General features: G+C 51.0%; 7 protein-coding genes across 7 annotated transcripts; 2 read left to right on the top strand and 5 right to left on the bottom strand.

Moving 5' to 3' along the window:
• Positions 1–351: 351 nt before the first annotated feature.
• BO97DRAFT_450091 (glycoside hydrolase family 75 protein) lies at positions 352–1,203 on the top strand (the record flags this gene model as incomplete). The annotated part of the gene is made up of 2 exons (XM_025698905.1): positions 352–795; positions 858–1,203. The coding sequence occupies 2 exons, from the start codon at positions 352–354 to the stop codon at positions 1,110–1,112; spliced, it is 699 nt and encodes a 232-aa protein (XP_025552564.1). The 3' UTR covers positions 1,113–1,203.
• A 530-nt stretch (positions 1,204–1,733) lies between these two features.
• BO97DRAFT_343002 (putative alanine--tRNA ligase) lies at positions 1,734–2,582 on the bottom strand (the record flags this gene model as incomplete). Its single annotated transcript, XM_025691689.1, has 1 exon — positions 1,734–2,582. One exon carries the CDS (start codon positions 2,580–2,582, stop codon positions 1,734–1,736), a length of 849 nt encoding a protein of 282 aa, XP_025552563.1.
• A 484-nt stretch (positions 2,583–3,066) lies between these two features.
• BO97DRAFT_450089 (uncharacterized protein) lies at positions 3,067–3,514 on the bottom strand (the record flags this gene model as incomplete). The annotated part of the gene is made up of 1 exon (XM_025698904.1): positions 3,067–3,514. A coding segment is annotated over one exon (448 nt), but the record flags the coding sequence as incomplete, so codon positions are not given.
• A 3,543-nt stretch (positions 3,515–7,057) lies between these two features.
• Positions 7,058–8,606, bottom strand: BO97DRAFT_404894 (tellurite-resistance/dicarboxylate transporter family protein). The gene has a single exon (XM_025695062.1). The coding sequence runs from the start codon at positions 8,279–8,281 to the stop codon at positions 7,232–7,234; it is 1,050 nt and encodes a 349-aa protein (XP_025552561.1). The 5' UTR covers positions 8,282–8,606; the 3' UTR covers positions 7,058–7,231.
• A 3,071-nt stretch (positions 8,607–11,677) lies between these two features.
• BO97DRAFT_442433 (glutathione S-transferase family protein) lies at positions 11,678–12,852 on the top strand. The gene is made up of 3 exons (XM_025698258.1): positions 11,678–11,784; positions 11,875–12,193; positions 12,271–12,852. Exons 1-3 carry the CDS (start codon positions 11,751–11,753, stop codon positions 12,698–12,700), a joined length of 783 nt encoding a protein of 260 aa, XP_025552560.1. The 5' UTR covers positions 11,678–11,750; the 3' UTR covers positions 12,701–12,852.
• A 2,176-nt stretch (positions 12,853–15,028) lies between these two features.
• BO97DRAFT_38449 (uncharacterized protein) lies at positions 15,029–15,551 on the bottom strand. Its single transcript, XM_025693426.1, has one exon. The coding sequence runs from the start codon at positions 15,490–15,492 to the stop codon at positions 15,124–15,126; it is 369 nt and encodes a 122-aa protein (XP_025552559.1). The 5' UTR covers positions 15,493–15,551; the 3' UTR covers positions 15,029–15,123.
• A 421-nt stretch (positions 15,552–15,972) lies between these two features.
• BO97DRAFT_38440 (uncharacterized protein) lies at positions 15,973–18,090 on the bottom strand. Its single transcript, XM_025693422.1, has 6 exons — positions 17,531–18,090; positions 17,447–17,466; positions 17,351–17,387; positions 17,228–17,295; positions 16,673–17,151; positions 15,973–16,603 (listed from the first exon to the last, which is right to left on the bottom strand). Exons 1-6 carry the CDS (start codon positions 17,715–17,717, stop codon positions 16,246–16,248), a joined length of 1,149 nt encoding a protein of 382 aa, XP_025552558.1. The 5' UTR covers positions 17,718–18,090; the 3' UTR covers positions 15,973–16,245.
• Positions 18,091–18,330: the final 240 nt, after the last annotated feature.

Raw genomic sequence — 18,330 nt, 5'->3', positions numbered from 1 at the left:
CTACCAATGCAGGTCTCGATGTTATGATATGCTCTGTATCAATGCGTGCAAGCTGGATTACACAAGGCAGTAAATGTCAAACTATACGTATCATAGACTCTTGCGGCACAAAACTTAATCGTCCGACGGCCCGTTTATGGTTTCGCGAACCGACCAGTACACCATTCATACGGACCCGAGACCCCTGGGGAAACCTAGACCTGACTGCTAAAGTTCAAGCCCTAAGGGAATCGAAGGATCATCGGTATTGTGAAAAAAAGCCTTTTGCATTCGTCTTAAAGCCCCTGCCCCTAAGCACCTGACGGACGGACTTCCCACTCTTACACTTTCGCAGGTCTGCCCCATATCACCATGCATTCCTTTAACATCATAATCACTCTAATTGTGATCAACATTTATGCATTCAGCGTCCCCGACAACCTCGCCCAGCTTTACCGCAACCACAAAGCAGGATGTAAGAACGTCATTGCTAGCGGCTTCAACGACGGCACCAGCGCCTCGCGGCCTACTCAATACTGCGGCGACATCCCCGGAGCGTTGTTTATCAGCACCGCTGGGGGCTATGCCGACATGGACGTCGACTGCGATGGCGCCTCGTCGACCTCCGGGGGGTGCGGCAACGACCCTTCCAACCAGGGCCAGACCACATTCCAGGACCAGGTCCGTCCGTTCGGAATCAATAATCTGAACGCCAACATCCACCCATATGTGGTCTTCGGGAACACGAACTTCAGTCCGCAGCAGTATGGTGTGCAGCCGCTGAGTGTGATGGTGGTTGTCTGTGGTGAGCAGTTGGTATGGCTTCTTCCGCCTTGTGAATTCTGCAGACTATCGGCAATGCTAAATGGGTGGACTAGTTCTACGGTATCTGGGGCGACACGAATGGGGGAAGCAAGACGGGTGAGGCATCCATCTCGTTGGCGAGATTGTGCTTTGGGTCTGGGATATCTGGCAACAGTGGTCATAGCCAAGCTGATGTGCTGTATCTTGCGTTCACGAGTGGTGATGCTGTGCCCGGGGGCAGTGCGGCTTGGACGGCGACGAGCACGGATGAGTTCCAGCGGAGTATCAAGTCTCTCGGCGATCAGCTTGTCGCCGGCCTTGGGACTTGAAAGGCGTCTATAGATTCTGTCGCCGCGCCTGTCATGGCTCGAAAGTTGATCGCTATGATGACGCTTGGGGTGTGCATTCTGATGATGGCGGGTCGCATATAGCCAATCTCAGATTGGAATCAATTAAGTTTGTTAGAGACAGTGAAAATACTAGCATATTGTTCTTAAGCTAGGCGGGAAATAGGCGAGACATCTCACAATCGTATTACCGTACTCAATTCATGATCACGCGTGTCATACGTCTAGGTTTAAGCGATCAGCGCCGCTTCACTCGACGCCGCCCAAGGAGCTGAATCAACTTTTGTTTGAATAGGTCAAATGTAGACTTTGCGATGGAATTAAGGCTGTAATATGGCGAGCCCTATGGCTGATTGCAGCAATGCTAACCGTCGTGCTTCTCTGGGATGATCAAAACTTTTACGAGACCAATAGAGGTGCTCAAGTCACGGAATCAACAAGATCTCCTTATTACCAGGGATAATATCTGGCAATACTCAAAACTTGCTACCATCAAGCTGGTTCAGATTGTGCATGCTAAATAGATCATGTATGATGCTTTATGTCTATCAAGCCCTTCTCAAAACGTCTATGACGAGCACCATATACCCTCAAAATACCTCCTCACTCTACCGCATAACTAACCTTCGAGATCCCCTTACTCCTCGAGATCTTCCTCACCTTCGTCGGCCCACACCGATCAGTAGTCTCAACATGTGTGCCTCCACACGGGTAGACCTCCGCCCCGACAATATTGACGACGCGAAACTTCTCACCGGCCGGGACGCCCAGCAGCTCGCGATCGGGAATCAACCTCTCCAGACCGTTGGCCCGGAAATCCTCCTCATCCCACCACTCCACCTGCACCGGCAGCTTGGCAGCAAGATACTCGTCCAGCTTGGCCTGGATGGGATCCTTCCACTTCCCATCAATCAAACCCCGAAACTCACAGTTGGCGAGATCCGGGAAATGCGACGCCTTCAGCTCGTCGAAGCCCTCGACCTCGTTCTCGAGGAGATGGCGCACCGCTGCGCCGAGGACGTGGCCGGCGGTGTGCAGGCGCGAGTACAGGGTCCGTTTCTCGACGTCGATTGCTTGCTGAATGGAGTCGCCGGGCTTGAATGCCGCCATCTCGACTCCATCGCTCGACTCAAAGCGGCCCAGATGGAGCACCTGCCCGTCGTGCTGGGCTTGACCCATCCGCACGGCTGTCACGGCGAACTTGGTGGCGGTGGTGGCGAAGGTCATGCTTCCCACATCGGAGGGCTGGCCGCCGCCTTGGGGATGAAAGATGGTTTGCTCTGTGATTACGACATGATCGTCCTCGCTGCCTTGTTTGAAAAGAAGACGGTTGGGCTCTTCGAGCGCGGAGAAGGGCAGGACGGCTGCTACGATGGTGTCGTGCAGGTGGAGGTTCGCGTCGTGCTGGTAGGCGAGGAATGTGCGGGAAGTGGAAGCTGCGTTGGAACCCATTGTGAAGTTACGCGTTGGGGTGAGTGGGGAGCGGCCTCGTAGATTTGCTAGTACTGCCCTTAGCATTGGAAGTTCAAGATGGAATGCTGGATTGCGGTGCAGTCTTTGCCGATTTTATCTTGGGAGGGTGATAAGCAAGCGGTCCGTGCATTCCCTTTCCCGCTGCCAAGACTCGGCTGATCATCGGAAGGGCGTGCAGATATCTATCCTAATGCTGCAATTATCACGGGCAGGTCGAAGCTGATTAGTCCGCACACATAGGGATTCAGGATTTCTTAGTTAAAAGGGCATAGTGGTCTAGTTTGTTGATGGCGTACCTAATCGATCGACTATTGGATTCCCGTTTCACTACTCGCGACACTGCTGTGGTTTCAGTCGACTCTCACAGGGATAAAAAGTGATTCGTGCGCAACTATCACAAAATTATCATACAAGAGGACCATACATTTCGACAGCTCAATCAAGAAAAAGACAGTGAGCACATTCAGACTATTGACAGTGGACCAATAGTATAAAAGTTGCTACATTGAGTCTTGTCGTTAAGGGCGACCCATGCAGATGTTGCCCCCGAGTTTACTGCGTCCTGAATATTCAAATTGCCATTTCCTGAACTGTCCGTAGCCAATGTTCCGCCTTCCTCGGTACACTTCCCGCAGTCCACAGCCTGCCCATATTTGATCTGAATCAAGCGAACATTGAATTGTGCGTTGGGGGTTCCTCCTTGGAGGACGACGTTGGCGACGAGCTTGTCCGAGCCAGTTCTGACAAGATTGACGAAACCAAACGTTTCGGTCTTGGGGGGCTCATTAGGTTGACCGTTACATTCGCGGTTGGTCCTTGTAAGGGAAGCCTTCTGGGCGGGCTTGGCCGCAGCGCTGGTGCTTGAGGCGAGTGCCGCGAGGACGGCTAGGTATGCTAGCATATGCTTCATGGTTGGCAGGCTATTGGAGTTTTAGTGGTAGACTTCGGTTTAAGACAGTGAATGTCGATTGGAGACTGTGTTCACGCCCCAAAAACTGTTCGTGTAGGCTTATTTATGTCCTGAGCATATACGACCTATAATACATCTCTCTACAGTTGCCTGGGGCTTCAAGCTGAAGGGGTCGTATGACATCTGACGAAATGTGTTTATCGATAGTTAGAATACGAAGCTATCAACCATGTTCCTGTACAGTTGATGTGAAGGCCCAGGTTTCTGATTCCGCATTGCCAGATATCCTCATACTTTGGTTTGGCGCTTACATAAGCCCGTATACTCAACTCTATATCATCCATTAGCTCTGCTCTGCATTTGATCGCATATATCCAATGATCCAGCTATTGTATTAACAAGCGTCCGCCGCTACTACCTATCTTCTCTGCGGTGCAAAGTCTCTGACTATTGAACTGATGTGCCGTTTTCAGCTCCGAGCTGCTTGAAGCTGAAACTAGGATCCTTCAATAGCATGTCCCGTATTTCCATGGCACAATGGGAGTTCTTTCAGATCCCGTATTCCAGTTGGGTCTCCTCGGGAAAAGGCATATCGATCCACATAATTCCCATGGTTAACAGAGGCTGCGACGGGAGCTCTGGCTCTGACATAATTACCTAGATCGAGACATTAGAAGAGCGAAAAAAGTTTCGCCCTCCTCGACTGTAAATCATTATCGGTCCTTGTTGCAATTGTTCGGTCTTATTGTAGATCAATGATTTTATCTGAGTAAATTAATCAGCGGTTTTCTTAGACGTCAGCGAGTTGTTGCATATTAATTATGATTCAATCCACTGTAGGCTGTGGCTGAGGTCACGCAGTCCTCAAGTATCTAGATCAACTCTAGTTTTAACGCGGGCAGCATGCGATTGTTAAGCATACTGCGTGGCTAGGCAGGTCGCCTACCGCGCTATAGCATGTTGCGGCCACTTCTCGAGTAAGTTTTGCCACAATCATGATATCCGACATTCTAACCGCTACGATAAGGTCCCCAACCTCTGGTGACGTAAAGCGCATTCTTAGACTACTTTACGAGGCCTAGCTACTGTGTACGACCACTCAGGTCGTCTGTTACGTCCTTCTGATTCTGTAATGCGCTGTGAATTACAGGCCTTAGAAGAATCCCACTCCCTTTAGTGAGGTATTCCCAAGCAACTCTTCCGGCACCTTCTCGAATGTGTATTTGGGTGTTATCCTGAGTCAAATGCAATCAGAACCCATATCATATTTCCTATTTGTTAGCCAGATCATCACAGAATCTATGCGGGCCTTGTCGCACTTTGGGTAGTCCAGTATATGCTGATCACCGATAGTACCCGAAGCTATCAGGTGATGGGCAAAAGAGACAATGAAATGTGATTTATTCATAGTCCAATTGGTGTCCACGTACTCGTCAAGAGTTGTAGGGTATTACAGAGCTTGAACGGGATAGTGATTCCCAAGGTGGAAGACACCTAGTGTAATGTACACGTCTGCATCTTCCCTGAATTAAGTACCCCAGAAGACGCGGCTCTTTCTGTAGTCACTTTTATCCTCAGCTCCAGAGTGTGACTTGCTAACCCTCTACGATGACAGTGCCATCGCCGTCGTGGAACGTGTTGTACAGAAGCACAAACAGCAGTAGTAAACGCAGCAAGGGAACATATGCAGTTTGTTCCTCATCGACAGAGATTCCTCGGTCTCATTTGACGAGCACTCCTAGCAAAGCACAACATTCATTTCCACTTCTCAAATGACATCGAGGGCACCCTTCCCGCACTGCACCGTATGTTCGACCTTAACCTGATGCCTGTGGTGCAAGATACGCTGGGGACACCGAGTAGATGACGAACCGTCTGCCACAGGGCCGAGGTGACCAGCATGACGCAGTCGAGAGCAAATACGAGACATATGAACATGTTCTAACGCCACCCGAACCCCCCTCTTTTTCCGCCAGCGGCATTCACCGTAGAAGCACTCGCTAAGCACAGAAGCGCGAGAAGGGCCAGCACTCGACGAGCCCCCTTTCCACAACCCGAATCCTCCCGACAAGCCTGTTCCGAGTCAGACTCGGGCCATCAGCTACTCGTGGAGGTAGCTTGAATGCGAAAGCCTCGGTATAAGTAGTTTCGACGTATACCAAAGACAATGCGTGCTTTGTCGGCAAGATAAAGAAGTCTCCATGCCATGCGAGAGGGCTTCATCAGACATGTTCCACCCACTCGACCCGACTCCTTTGTACAGTACACTTCTCCGATATCAAAGCTGCGGATCCTAGAGGGATCTCAATTGGTCGAGCTCCAGTAAGCGTCTCTCGTCATCAACAACTAGAAAAAACTGTCCCGGTATCTGCGGATATACTCCGACAGCACTGTAGAAGAGAAATTCTTCCGCATTTTCGAGAAGGGCTGGAATTGTGGCGCACACGCACGGCGAAGGGGGCAGTAGAGCCGTAGCATTCTGTCCAAGTTGAATCATGAATCCCGAAATTATCAGCTTTAGTGGGAGCATCGGGTCTGTGAAGAGCCCTATCAATTTCTTCATTCTTGGAAACCGTCACAATGCGACACCTGTGCAAGGGAACTGGTTTATAACTTGTCTCATCACGATGATGAACCATCCAATCTTCACCCCAGCGGATAATTAGGGCTCGTACTTTGATAGTCATATGATTGCGATACAGCATGATACATCCAAACTGCATGCCCCACTAAAGCTGTAATCAATGTAATGGTTCGTAATCTATTCCACCTCCCACCAACGAAACATAAAACTACATTATGAATCCGACCCGGAGGGTCACCGAGTCCGCCATACAGAAAACTTACACCCCCTGGCCCTAACCTCCTTGAGTCTAAGAGGTTGATCTGAACCAGTGGGAAAGGACGGGTGAAGCTTAGCAGATATGCCCCGCGGACCCGGCTTGTGGGTCCGGTTCGGTCAGTGTCCGACTGAAGTTCGGGACTGAGAACCAGGATTTGGTGCCGAAAGCTTCGTCGAAGCTCGGGAGTTCACGGTATGCAGTGCTGATATTTTCGGGAGGGGGTTACGGTTTCGCCCGACCTCACGAAAATACGCCCCTGCTCTGGTGGGATCAGGGCTAGGGGGGGAGATTTCTGTCGAAGATAATGGCTTCGAAGGATTTTCACTCTGTTGCAAAGGAACAAGATGAGTTCGTCGGCACAAAACGATAAGGACGAAAAGTGACGCTTTCGGGGAGAATTTTCTGCCGCTGCTGGCGGTGGTTGCGATGATGAATTGTAAGGCGAATGCGAGCAGGCCTACACCGACGAAGCTTAGGCATGAGAGCTTGTTTGCATTCGCTGGTGCTTGGGGACAGGGCAGAGTTTTATGCTGACTGCTGGAATGGCGGCGGGCCCGTGGGATGCAACCCGGTGAGTAAGAACTGTCTTGAGTTTGTACACCCATAACAAGGTCAGCCGTATAGGCTGAACTGAGCCGTGGCCAGCTATTGCCAGCTGGTCTTTCAAATTGATAATGTATCACTGTTTGATATTGCTATGTACTGATTGGAACTGCAACAATGAGTAGGGAACAAACTGAGAGAAAAAGATCGAACCTGAAAGGCATATATGCATAAAGTACGGGCGCTCAACACTGTATATACATATACTCGCTTCAAACGGGCCAATTTCGAGAAACGCAGAAAGCCACCACTCCACGCCCCTAAATGGGCACTCATTCAAATAATTCGGACACGTCCTCGTCCCGACCGGGCCAGACGATGCTTTTCTTGAGGACGGCCCGAATAGTGCTCACAAAGACAAAGATGAACATGGAAATAACGCAGAGAGACATCCCCGTGCCCACCCACTTGAAGGCGTCGCTGTTCAGCGACTTGGCTAAGGTGATGGTGGCAAGGGTAAGGCCCGTGTTAGGGAAGACCATAGCCCACCAGTTGAGGTGGAAATCGTGGGGCGGCGCGCGGGCGACAGATCCCACAGCGATGCAGAAAAACCAGACACTCAAAGCCCAGAGGAAGATACCCGCGCTAATAGCGAGCACTCGCAGAACGTGACGGTCATCCATGCCAGCATCTCCTAAGAGGCTGAAGCCCTCGGGTAGTCCGTTGGCCATGCCGATGAGAGCGAGACAAGTGAAGGCGGGCGGACCCACGCAGATGAACATACCAGGCCGGTGCTCGCTCGACGGAATGCCTGTCTCCATCAGACGCCCAATATAATGGGCGTACATCATGAAGCTGATGCAGAGACCAAGTCCCTGGAACGTGATGCCAGCGACGATCATAGGTGTGGCGGACACAGCAGGTTGATAGGCGGAGGCAGCGGAGGCAATTGTTCCGCTAAGCATAATAGGGAATGCCGGCAGGATCCACGAGGGCATCATGGTTTGCAAGGGAAAGGTGTGGTAGGAGAAGACGAAAGAGTATTGTATCGCCGCTGAGGCGAACGTGCAGATAGAATACGCCCAGAAAAGGGCTTCAAGAGCATAGTTTAGACGGGGTGTGGTCTCTGAAGCAAAGTACGCCGATAGCCCACTGATCATGGTCGCGATGGAGAGCCAAAAGGTGGGGAAGAAGAAGCCCTCTCGGTCGTGACGAAGAGAGTCCATCAGGTTGTTATAGAGAATAAACCTGGTAATCATAAGGGAGCCGATGATTGTGAAGAACACAAGATTGGCAATGTAGACCACCAGGCCTATTTCCTTCAGGCCGTTGAATTGATACGGCTGGTTGCGGAGGAGAAGGGCCAGCCCACCTGCGCTCATAGTCAAGGTATACCAGGCCCAGGTGAAATGACGCAGCCGTTGGCGGATGCTCAGTCGAGCGAATTTTTGATGCTCATTATTACTGATATTAGGAGATTCGTGAGTCTGTGAGACTTTGGTCTCAGGACTGCCAGGTTTCTCGCATGTGTGATTCAAGGTTTCCACATCCGAGATGCATGGACTGGATCCAGTACCGTGATCAAGTATGGTCATAACTGCTCAGGTCCTTTCAGGGTGTAAGAATATTAGAAAGAGTCAAATCGCAGCGGAAGGTAACTAGCATCGATAGTGGTTGAGCGACACTGGCAGGAATTGTAGAAAAACGTCGAGCAAGCATTTCAAGATTCAAGAACGGTATTACGGCGTCGAAAGGGATGGGAGAGCCTTTTATTCAGAGCGGGTGATGGGGCCACAAACGTATAGTGAAAATTATGTAAGGACGTAAGCCCCAATGGGGGCCCACGCTACAACAAGAACGACGCCGCGGAGAAGAAAAGTCGGGACTCGGTACGTGCGGCTACGGTATATGATTATAAGGCATGTGGCAGGCAAGATGTTCCTAAGTGAGACAACGTGATGCAGAGAATCCAGGAGTTGAATAATCTCCAGAGTTCTGCCGACAACGTGTTCAAGCAAAAGAGCCGATACATCATACAAGAATCGGTGCCTGCTCTTGGGATCAATACATTTAAAGTAACCACAATGTTAATAAGCAATCCACGGACGAGTGGGCTAGAAAGATCAAGACCAGCAGAGTTGATCTGTAAGGAAGATCTTCAATTGTTGGAGATCCAACATCGCGGGGTGCGCTAGTCTAACCACTCAGTCTCACACAAAGAAAGAGACGGAGACCGAAGAAAGCACAAGTAAACCCTTGACATACTCTAGTGTTACTAGATGTACTGCTGGGTATCGATTACTCACTCATCGAGACGCGTGAGGGACCGTCGTGCAAAGTCTGCATAAGGGTGATATCAACCGAAGTTAAGCCGGAGTGCTTCCTTATACAGGCCCTCTTTGGAAGAGAGGTAAGGACAGTGGTTTACTCGCGTGATTTTGCGAGTTTTTGGTAAAAGGCGCATCCAGCCTGGATCATGGAGAGTCAAAGTCAGTTAGAGGCCAAACATTGTTCGATTAACTCCTCCGACAACCGGAAAGGAACCGATATCGGGTTGCCGTACGGGCATTCGGAAGCCAAGCAAGTACTGTACCTTACGGGTCGGTGGTACCTCTTTGCCAAGTGACTCTTGTTCCAACTCCAAGCTTTGGTCAGGGACTCAGGGCCCACTGTGGTACGTGGTCTTTAAAACTCATCCAGCGAATCAGATAATAGGTAAAGACTGATATATCATGGTGACCACATGGCACATCGGAACATGATGGGAAAGAGAATTTATGCATGTTGTGCTGGGACGGTGATAGAGCCGGGGGATTGTATCACATCTTTGGCTAGGTAAGGTGTTTGTGTATAGTGGACTGAAGAAAGATGAGGATTTGTCCGTGGCAGAAAGTGATTGTCGGCCGAGATATTCTTCCGCCCATACAACCAGCGCACATCACAGGAAGCTAAGCTGTGGCAAGGAGCCCTGTCTGTGCTTCAGGTGTAATCTAGGGAACTCAACAAGGGCAAAAACATACAACAGAAGGGATTCGCTGGTGGTCACCCACCCAACTACTAACCTCCCGGCGTGTGGCTTAAGTACGGCTGAGCGGACGGGAAGCCCTGTTTTCCACACCCTGTGGTCGTATGTGCTTTTATCTAAACACAGTCAGTTAATATAGTGATGAAGCTACTGAAAAACGGCCAATGCTGGTTGCGGTTCCGAAATCTGCCCGCTCTAAGGGCCTCACATCGACGACATAAAAACTCGCGATGTCGGGCAGGTAGCTCGTAGATTTGTCAGGGTGCCATAGCGGCAAAGAAACCATCACTCTTCTTATCAAACCTTGTCTCGAGGAAGAGATTACTTGAGAAGCTAGGGGCTAATTGTATCAGCTGCACTTTACTGATCCATTTGGAAGGAGTGGCTTGCTTAGTAGCAGGGCCCAAAGCCTTCAAGATTTGAGCCTGTCAATGCCTCGCTATAAGTTGATCATTCCGCTACTCGGGAACCAGGGTGAAAAAGCATAAGAGCATTATCCTTTTCATATATCAGGCCTCTGCAAGCTTTTATCTCTAGTGATGACTTCCCAGCCAGTCAAGAACAAGGAGAGGTTATAAGGAAAGTCTCTAGCTGTTATTATAACCATTTCACAATTATACTAATTCTCGGTTGTCAGACTGATTCAGCCTCCGCCTGTATATTCATGTTTTCGACGCTGTAGGTCGAGGCTCAGCTAAATCAAGCTAATGGGTATGACCACCGCAGGCCACTTCAATCCCATTTTTGAAGTATTTTTTGAGTCAACTGGGACCTTATCAACTTGTTAAAGCCAGGTCAACATGTCTGTAATCACCCCTCCAGTTTTCCGTCAACTCTTTCGATACTCAGATGATGTTTACAGGCTTTGACCAGCAAGCCAATACAATAAAGTACTTCCTGGTAGGAGAGGCGATGGCGCCTGTTGTGGAGCTTTGGCCCTCGGGGGCCGACCGCTTAGCCTGCAAAAAGGATTGAGCCGGGCATTGTGCTCACGGTTTCAGTTGGCTTGATTAAATACCCAATTCGCATGCGATGTCACCGCGGATTCGGGCGGGCTTGTGATACACCGTGTAGCGAGAGGGAGGCGTTCTTGCCCCGAACGAGGCGCAATCATTGGGTCGAACTATAGAGACGGTAATAGCATAATGTGTAGACCGAATGAGCCTCAGTTATACAAACTGTGCCAAATATTATATCACACCGTTGGGATCAGTGGTCACGCTACGCGGAGCCGCTCTTGATCTTGAGTTCCGATATCACACAGCTCTTCGACGAGAATGATCCTCAACTTGTTGATGCGACAGGAGAGGTAGGCGAGATTAAGGCTGCAAATTTCCAGCCGCCTAATGCTTGCTTTCATGAGTTTGTCTTTATCCCTTTGGAGTCCGGACACACAAATCCGCATGCGATGGCCGCCAGACTGCTTGGGAGTTGCAGTGCATAGCAGTTAATTTACCGGATAGAGTATAATTCAGTACCGTATATGAGACATACATCGAACGGACACACTGTGTAAATGACCAGTAACGGATCGGTGGGTTCGTAACCTTGATAATCCTTTAGTGGTAGTTGGTAATGCTTGGTAGTGCTCCTTAGTGCTTATTAGTTCTTAGTGACCCCTGCTAGTGGGATGTGATCATAAGAATTGGAAGCCGTCTATTCGGAAGGAGGGGTAGGTCAAAGCCAATTTTCAAAGTTTCTTGGATGGGCTTAAATAGACCTAACTCTCTCCTCGTTTCTAATTGACATCCAACAACCTGTTGCTGCAAGCACTTGACTTAACTTACAGTACTTCCAGCCACAATCACACACAGACACTTCCCACCATGACCATCAAGCCTCTCACTGTCTGGTTGACTCGTGCGTGCCTACCCTTCCCCTCCTCCTTTCGAATATAGCCATTGTCGTCTGAATCTCAGGCTGATCGTGTCTCCTTGGGTACCTTGCCAGCCTCTGGTCCCAACCCATGGAAGGTAATCCTTATCCTCGAGGAGCTTGGAGTCCCCTATGAGATCGAGAGCTTCAAGTTCGACAATGTTAAAGACAAGCCCTACACCGATATCTGCCCGAACGGGCGGGTTCCCGCGATTGTCGACCCGAATACAAACCTGACTCTCTGGGAGTCCGGGGCGATTATTGAATACCTGGAAGAAGTGTACGATACGGAAAAGAAGTTGACCTACGAGTCGCTGAACGAGCGCCATCTGCTGAATCAGTATCTGCATTTCCAGATGAGTGGACAAGGGCCGTACTACGGCCAGTCAGGGTGGTAAGAATCAAGGCAATCTTCTTGTTTCTCTCTCAGGCGAAAGTGAAGAAGAAGCTGAAGAAGTGTCTATCTGACAGGTTCAATGTCCTCCACCCGGAAAGAATACCTTCGGTCATTGAACGCTACAACGGGCAGGTCCGCCGCGTGCTGAGTGTACTGGATACTATCCTGGAGGGGAAGACCTGGTTGGTCGGGGATAAGTGTACCTTTGCGGATCTTTCCTTTATGCCGTGGAATACCCGCCTGGATTTTGTGCTCATGACCTCTCCCGGGGAGGATCCCTTGGCTCCCTACCCAAATGTGCAAGCGTGGCACAAGCGGATGGTGGAGCGTCCGGCTTGGAAGCGAGCGATGGAGGTCCGGGACAAGCTGATGGACGAGCAGGGGTTGATGCCCAATGGAATGCCCAAGGGAATCAACAATATCAAGGAGTATGAGGAGCATATGGCGAAGGTTGTTGCTGAGGAACAAGAGACAAAGCAGGCAAATGAGGCTGCGCAATCTTAGTGCAGGGAATGGGTGATTGGGGATGAGCTAGTTGGCTGTTTTTCTCTTTATTTGCTTCCAGAATGAACATAACTAGAACGGAGTACCGGTAGCATTTGGCGTCGACGTATCTGCAGTCGCTCCCATGGCTAAGGAAACAAGAACTCATGCACCATATAATTTCGGGGCCAAGTTTGGCCGGGAACAAAACGGAAACCGTATTTGATTAGCAGCTTGACAAGTATCATTTTCAGGACTAGGCTGGCAAAGTGGCGTCCGGGGCAGTCAGACTAGCCGTAACTGAAGTTGAGGATAGTCCGGTCGACGGCAGATAACTGATGATCCACCCATTGCTTAGAGTCAAGGGGCTGTGAGGCCGCGGAGATAGGCCCGCAGTTCATCGCATCGATCCGGGTCGGCGGTTTGAGAAGGGTCATTCTCGATTCCCATCACCGGTAACGCCACGTAAGTGCCTGCATCCATTGTCACCGACTGATCGCAGGATGTGAAGGTCCATCGCTGGCGCATCAGGCGCTTAAGGCCCAGGATCGTTGGTGGGACAGCCCCTGGGACTTCGCGTAGCACACTGTGCACCTTGTGGAGCTGCGCGTAGGCGGCGATGGGATGGATTGTCCAGTGAACTCGCTCCTGCGTCGCGCGGACCTCCTCGTGCAACTCGTCGATATATTCCGGATGAGCGACGAGATCATAAAGAGTATTGACCAGAACTACCGGGATCGTGCGCACGGAGGATAGCGCCAGGAGCACTTGGGCTTACATTAGGGGTGCCCGTTCCGATCGGGACCCTTGGCCGCAGCAGCACGACCGTAGTAAATACTGCCAGCTTGAGGTCAGTGCTCCCGTTCTCATATTCATTTATCATTTTAGCCAAGGGGAGTGGCTTACAACTTTCATACAATCGACTGATAACTTCAGTCCCATCGGATTCCGACAGCATGCCTGCCCAGTCATGGCGCGCGAGCCGATGCTCGCGCAACGAGACGCTCAAGGACGCGGAAAGCCATAATCTTTGTCTACGCGGACCAGCAATCTCTCTGTCATGGTGCAAGTGCCCTCGCGCTGCAGTGCCGGGGTGAGCAGCGGCAACCGAGGAGTCAACTTGCGCTGAACGATGGTATGATCTATGCGACTTTCCAGATTGATGTCCAGCCTGTAGTCCCCCACAAGGTCATGCTCCAGCGCGCCATGACTCCTGGCCACCACCGTGGATTGTGTGTGATAGGAGATTGATTAGCTTCAAGTTTCTTTGTTCTCATGCATGTCAGAATTAAGTTCGATCCACTAAGTAGAACGAGGAGTGGTTGACCGAGGCTCGGGGGTTGTTTACTGCCCTATGAGGAGATAGATGATCGACCTTCCGTTACCGTCCCGTAACCGATTCAGTACATTCCTGTCTGCGTTTATACACATTCGATACCGTCTGTATAAATCTAACGTCTATTAATGATTTTTGTTGATCAAGTTACCCCGACTCACACTTTATCACAAGGGGAAGAGGGCGGTGTGTACCGAGTATGTAGCTATAGCAGTACCTACGGAGTACTTCGTCCCATTTCTGAGAGCAGCTCGTTGCCCTGGGTTAAGGGCGGACGATTTACTGATACCTCACCAATCCGTCCGGGCTATAGAGTCCGAAAGATCTCGTCTGCGGGCTTTATCTTCTTCGAATGGACCCTTTTTATAGCTGATTACCAGATTTGGCTTTTATCCTGTACGAATTGTTATTCCACTATCAACTACGGCTGTAAAGAGGTAACATGTTGGCGCATAATCTTGAAAGAAGCGATTATCAATCAATCATTCTGCTTAATGAGTTGACCACTGGCTTGCAGAAAGATAACAAGCGTCTAAGTTAAGCTTATACCTGCAGTCCCGGGAACCAAGCTCTACACTGCTGCAGCCATATTTTCACAAGCGCATCGTCCACCGGCCTCAGCTCACGCAGAGCTGCACTGTCTTCAGAGCATTACTCGTCTCAGCAGGAGGCCTTGTCCAACCGTGAGAGTCTGCCAGCGAGGTGAAGAAACCCATGAGTGGTGCAGCGGTCATATCCTGTAGGGCCTGGGGATCAAGATTGCGGTCCAAGGTCGGCTTTTGAGGCTCACGATCTATTCTCGAAATGGAACGATCTTGGCGGCGCAGGCACGGCTCGCTACGTGGGCTAGTGGCTCCCAGAGGCTGGGGTGCGGGCTGACGATGTGATACACTTCTGCACTGGGCGCACGTGGCGAAGAGGACAGGATGATTTTGCGTCTCCCTGAGATGATCGGGATAATACTTCGAGCGGCGACATCCTGAAAAGTAAATACTCTCTTCCGGAAAAAAAATCTCTTTAGGTTCTAGATCACTCACAATAGGCACCCAATCCACCGGGATAGCTACTAGGCTGTCGTGGGTCTCTCCCATCGTTCGGGAAGTCCGAATCAGGGCAGGGAACCAGGCCCGTGATGTCCACCTGCCGGCCTCAACATGCGAGGGACCTGCCAACTGACCCACGTGATGAATGGCCGTCGTCCACTGGCTCTCCTGTGCGAAGAGATCACAGAGTACCTCAGGCGCAAATTCGACTCCACATATCCTTGGGGCAAGACCAAGGAGGCTTCGTGGAGCGATTCCGTGATGCAACCGGCGTCGACTACTGTGTTCGTACAGCCACTGACAGCCGCAATTGACACCAAATGGAATGGAAGGATGCTCTGCGCTCCGAGTCTGTAACCAGGCTCAGTAGTTGCCGTGACCCTCCCTTCCAGCTGGGCGCTGAAGCTGGTAAGAGACAGGTTCAAGGTCACCATCCACGCGTGATGCGGGACTACACCCACCCGCTCTCGCAGCAGGCTGTAGGCAGATAAATTCAACCCGAGATGCTCCTGGCTCAGGACCGCCTGCCGGAATTGTACTCGCGAGGTCTCCACGAGCCCACCGTCAGCTAGTTGCTTCCTGCGGAAACTGGCCAGCCGGCGCGCCTTGGCATCTCTAGGCCAATTGAGGCAGTAGGTCCGCGTAATGGTCGGATCCTTCAGCAGTTTGTGCAGGAGATAGCTGCCAAGCTCCCCAGTGGATCCTGTCAGGAGGACGGCTTTCCAGCGAAGATGGAGGTCTTGCGCCTGCTGCCAGATTGCACGCGGCAGCAGGTGCTCCCGGGGCCAATTTGAGGGCGTGCCGTCGTGGCCCTCGCTCCTAGCAGCAGTGTCCTGTTTAGAATGATCAGGCACCATGGAACAAGGAGTATCAGCTTTCAAGTAATTGTCCCAAAGCCGTTTAAGTCTGTTGATGTAGATGGGTGATCTGGACCAAGTCTCCTCTCGTAGCCTGCTAGTGCTTGCTGGTACATTTCTATTTCTCTGAGCTTGCCTGCTTCAGAATACAGAACTGCAGGATTATTGTCATTCCTTGGTCGGAAACCAGCATATCAGTCGTTCATTACATTCATAAACAGCACACTGGGTCTTTAAACACGACCATGAGTGAGACATCTAGCATTTACCCACCGTCTCACCTTGAATTCGTACATTTACAGTGAATCACACAAATGAAATCCTCTCCACTTATTTTAGATACTCGAAGCTCTGCTCAACAACAACGTCCTTCTGGATCGCAATCGGCCGTTCGATCGTCCCACCAGCACCACACTCCCGCGCACTCGACCCTAACGAGTCCTCTCGACCGGCGTCGGCCTCAACAGTCGAGAACAGATACGCCTCGTCCGTGGGCGACGCCCCAAACGACGCCATCTTCGGGTCCGTGCTGCCCTTCTTCGAGCTCGAAAGCTTGTTGTAGCTGTTCAGCTCGTAGTTGCGTCGGTAGCTTTCGGATCCGCTTTGCGACTTAAGCTTTCGCCTCACGATATAGGAGCTTAATGTGGGGAGGCAGGCGCAGATTAGCCCGATGCCGGCTTCGGCGTTGCTGCAAGGGGAATAGGACGGTTAGCGCGGTTATCTCGTTGAGTTGAGGTGGGAGGTGGACGCAACATACCCCGTCAAAACACAGTGAATCCAAAACCACGTCGTATCCGGCGTCTGCGACTCATCGACCATCATGACCAGTCTCCAGATACTGAACCCCGTCGCCAGCCCACCAGCCCCCAAGATCCCAACGACTCGCAGCTTTTTACTCAGGCTCATCTTCAGCGACCAGAGCATTGGGATGGGAAGAACAAGGATCCAGAAGTCGCTAATCATGCTGATCGTCGCATCGGCGATGATGACCTTCCGCTGGTCGAGGCACGTTCCACCAGTAACCTCGGCGCCGTACCAGTACGTGGAGATGGGCCTGCAGAAGAAGATCTTGATGAAGAGGGCGGGGATGTAGTAGAGGAGAAGGACGATGATGGTCCCGTAGACGATCATGACATTGTGGCGGTCAGGCGCGAAAATCCGGAGCACGACGGCGAGCAGAGCGATTTTGATTACGAAAACCATAGGGACGTAGATGAGGGTTACGGCGTAAGAGGCCTGGAGCAGCAGCGGCGGTGGTGGTTAGTGGGTGCTGTACTTGGGGGCTCTAGTCATGAGGATGTTTGATGCATACCTTCTGGAAGTTGATCATGTCGCTCTTCGAGACGTCCCATGCGTGGTAGCCTCCGCCGTAGTTGCCAACTGTTTGTTGTTGTTAGCTATCTTTCCAGCGTAGGGAAAATGTGGGAGCACATACGAATAATCATATTTGCGCAGAACCCAACGAAAAGAACCTATCGCGGGCTTAAAATCAGCACAATCCATGGAAATGCTGCGTCTGGGGCGTATTTACCCATCCAAGAATCGTCGAATCTGGCAAAAATGGCCGTCAGTCTCACCATAACAAAAACCAGTGTGATACAAACATTGAACTCACAATCCTCCAACTCCAAGGCCTTTCGCAGGCGCGCCTTGACAAGGAAGCGCAGAGCCACAAAGATCGTCACGACGACGAGGCAAATGACCTGCGTCGCAAAGTTGACCGTATGAAGGATATCCTCTGGATTCTGGAGGTCAGATACCTCACCGGGAGGAGCCGGGATCGCTGGTTCTGACATCTCCATACGGTGGAATCAGCTTCCAGAATCTGGACATGCAGACGTGTGGTGAGCCTGATCTAGATAGGACAAAAGGAGAATTGAAAGAGAGCCCAAAGTCAGAAAGGATGAAGGAAGCAAAGCATAAAAAGCCCTTGCTTGCTCACTCCCTGCAAAATCTTGACCCTGATCCGGAAATCTCTGTCGTCGACCTCAGAGTTCAAACCATGCCTCGCTCGACGTTCGCTTCGGAGATTGGGCCTCGATGCTGTGATGGCCGAGTTATCGAAATGGGCCATGACCATTCGGAGTTCCCTTGTCTATTGCCAACAAACTGACAGACAGACAGACAGACAGACATACAACAGCAACTCGACCATTGCCAATCGTGCTAGACGAGTCGTCGCGCAGTTTGCGATTCGACGCGAAGGCCAGCAGCCGAGATCTGGTTCGATGAGGCCGGATGGCGTGGGCCGTAACGGAAGACGCCGCTAGCATGGATCTGCTTCCTTGGGGCCGACACTAAAAGTGCCGATCCTGAACGTTTCTGGGAGATTCAGGGATGGTGAGAATTAATTCCCTTGAAGGATCCCGAGTCAAACCATTGCCAACCCTATCCACTCGGCCAAATGGCCAATTG

Source organism: Aspergillus homomorphus (assembly GCF_003184865.1).
Source record: "Aspergillus homomorphus CBS 101889 unplaced genomic scaffold BO97scaffold_13, whole genome shotgun sequence".
NCBI lineage: Eukaryota > Fungi > Ascomycota > Eurotiomycetes > Eurotiales > Aspergillaceae > Aspergillus > Aspergillus homomorphus.
The sequence above is the reverse complement of the archived record's forward strand: the minus strand, read 5'-3'. Positions and strand labels throughout refer to the sequence as shown.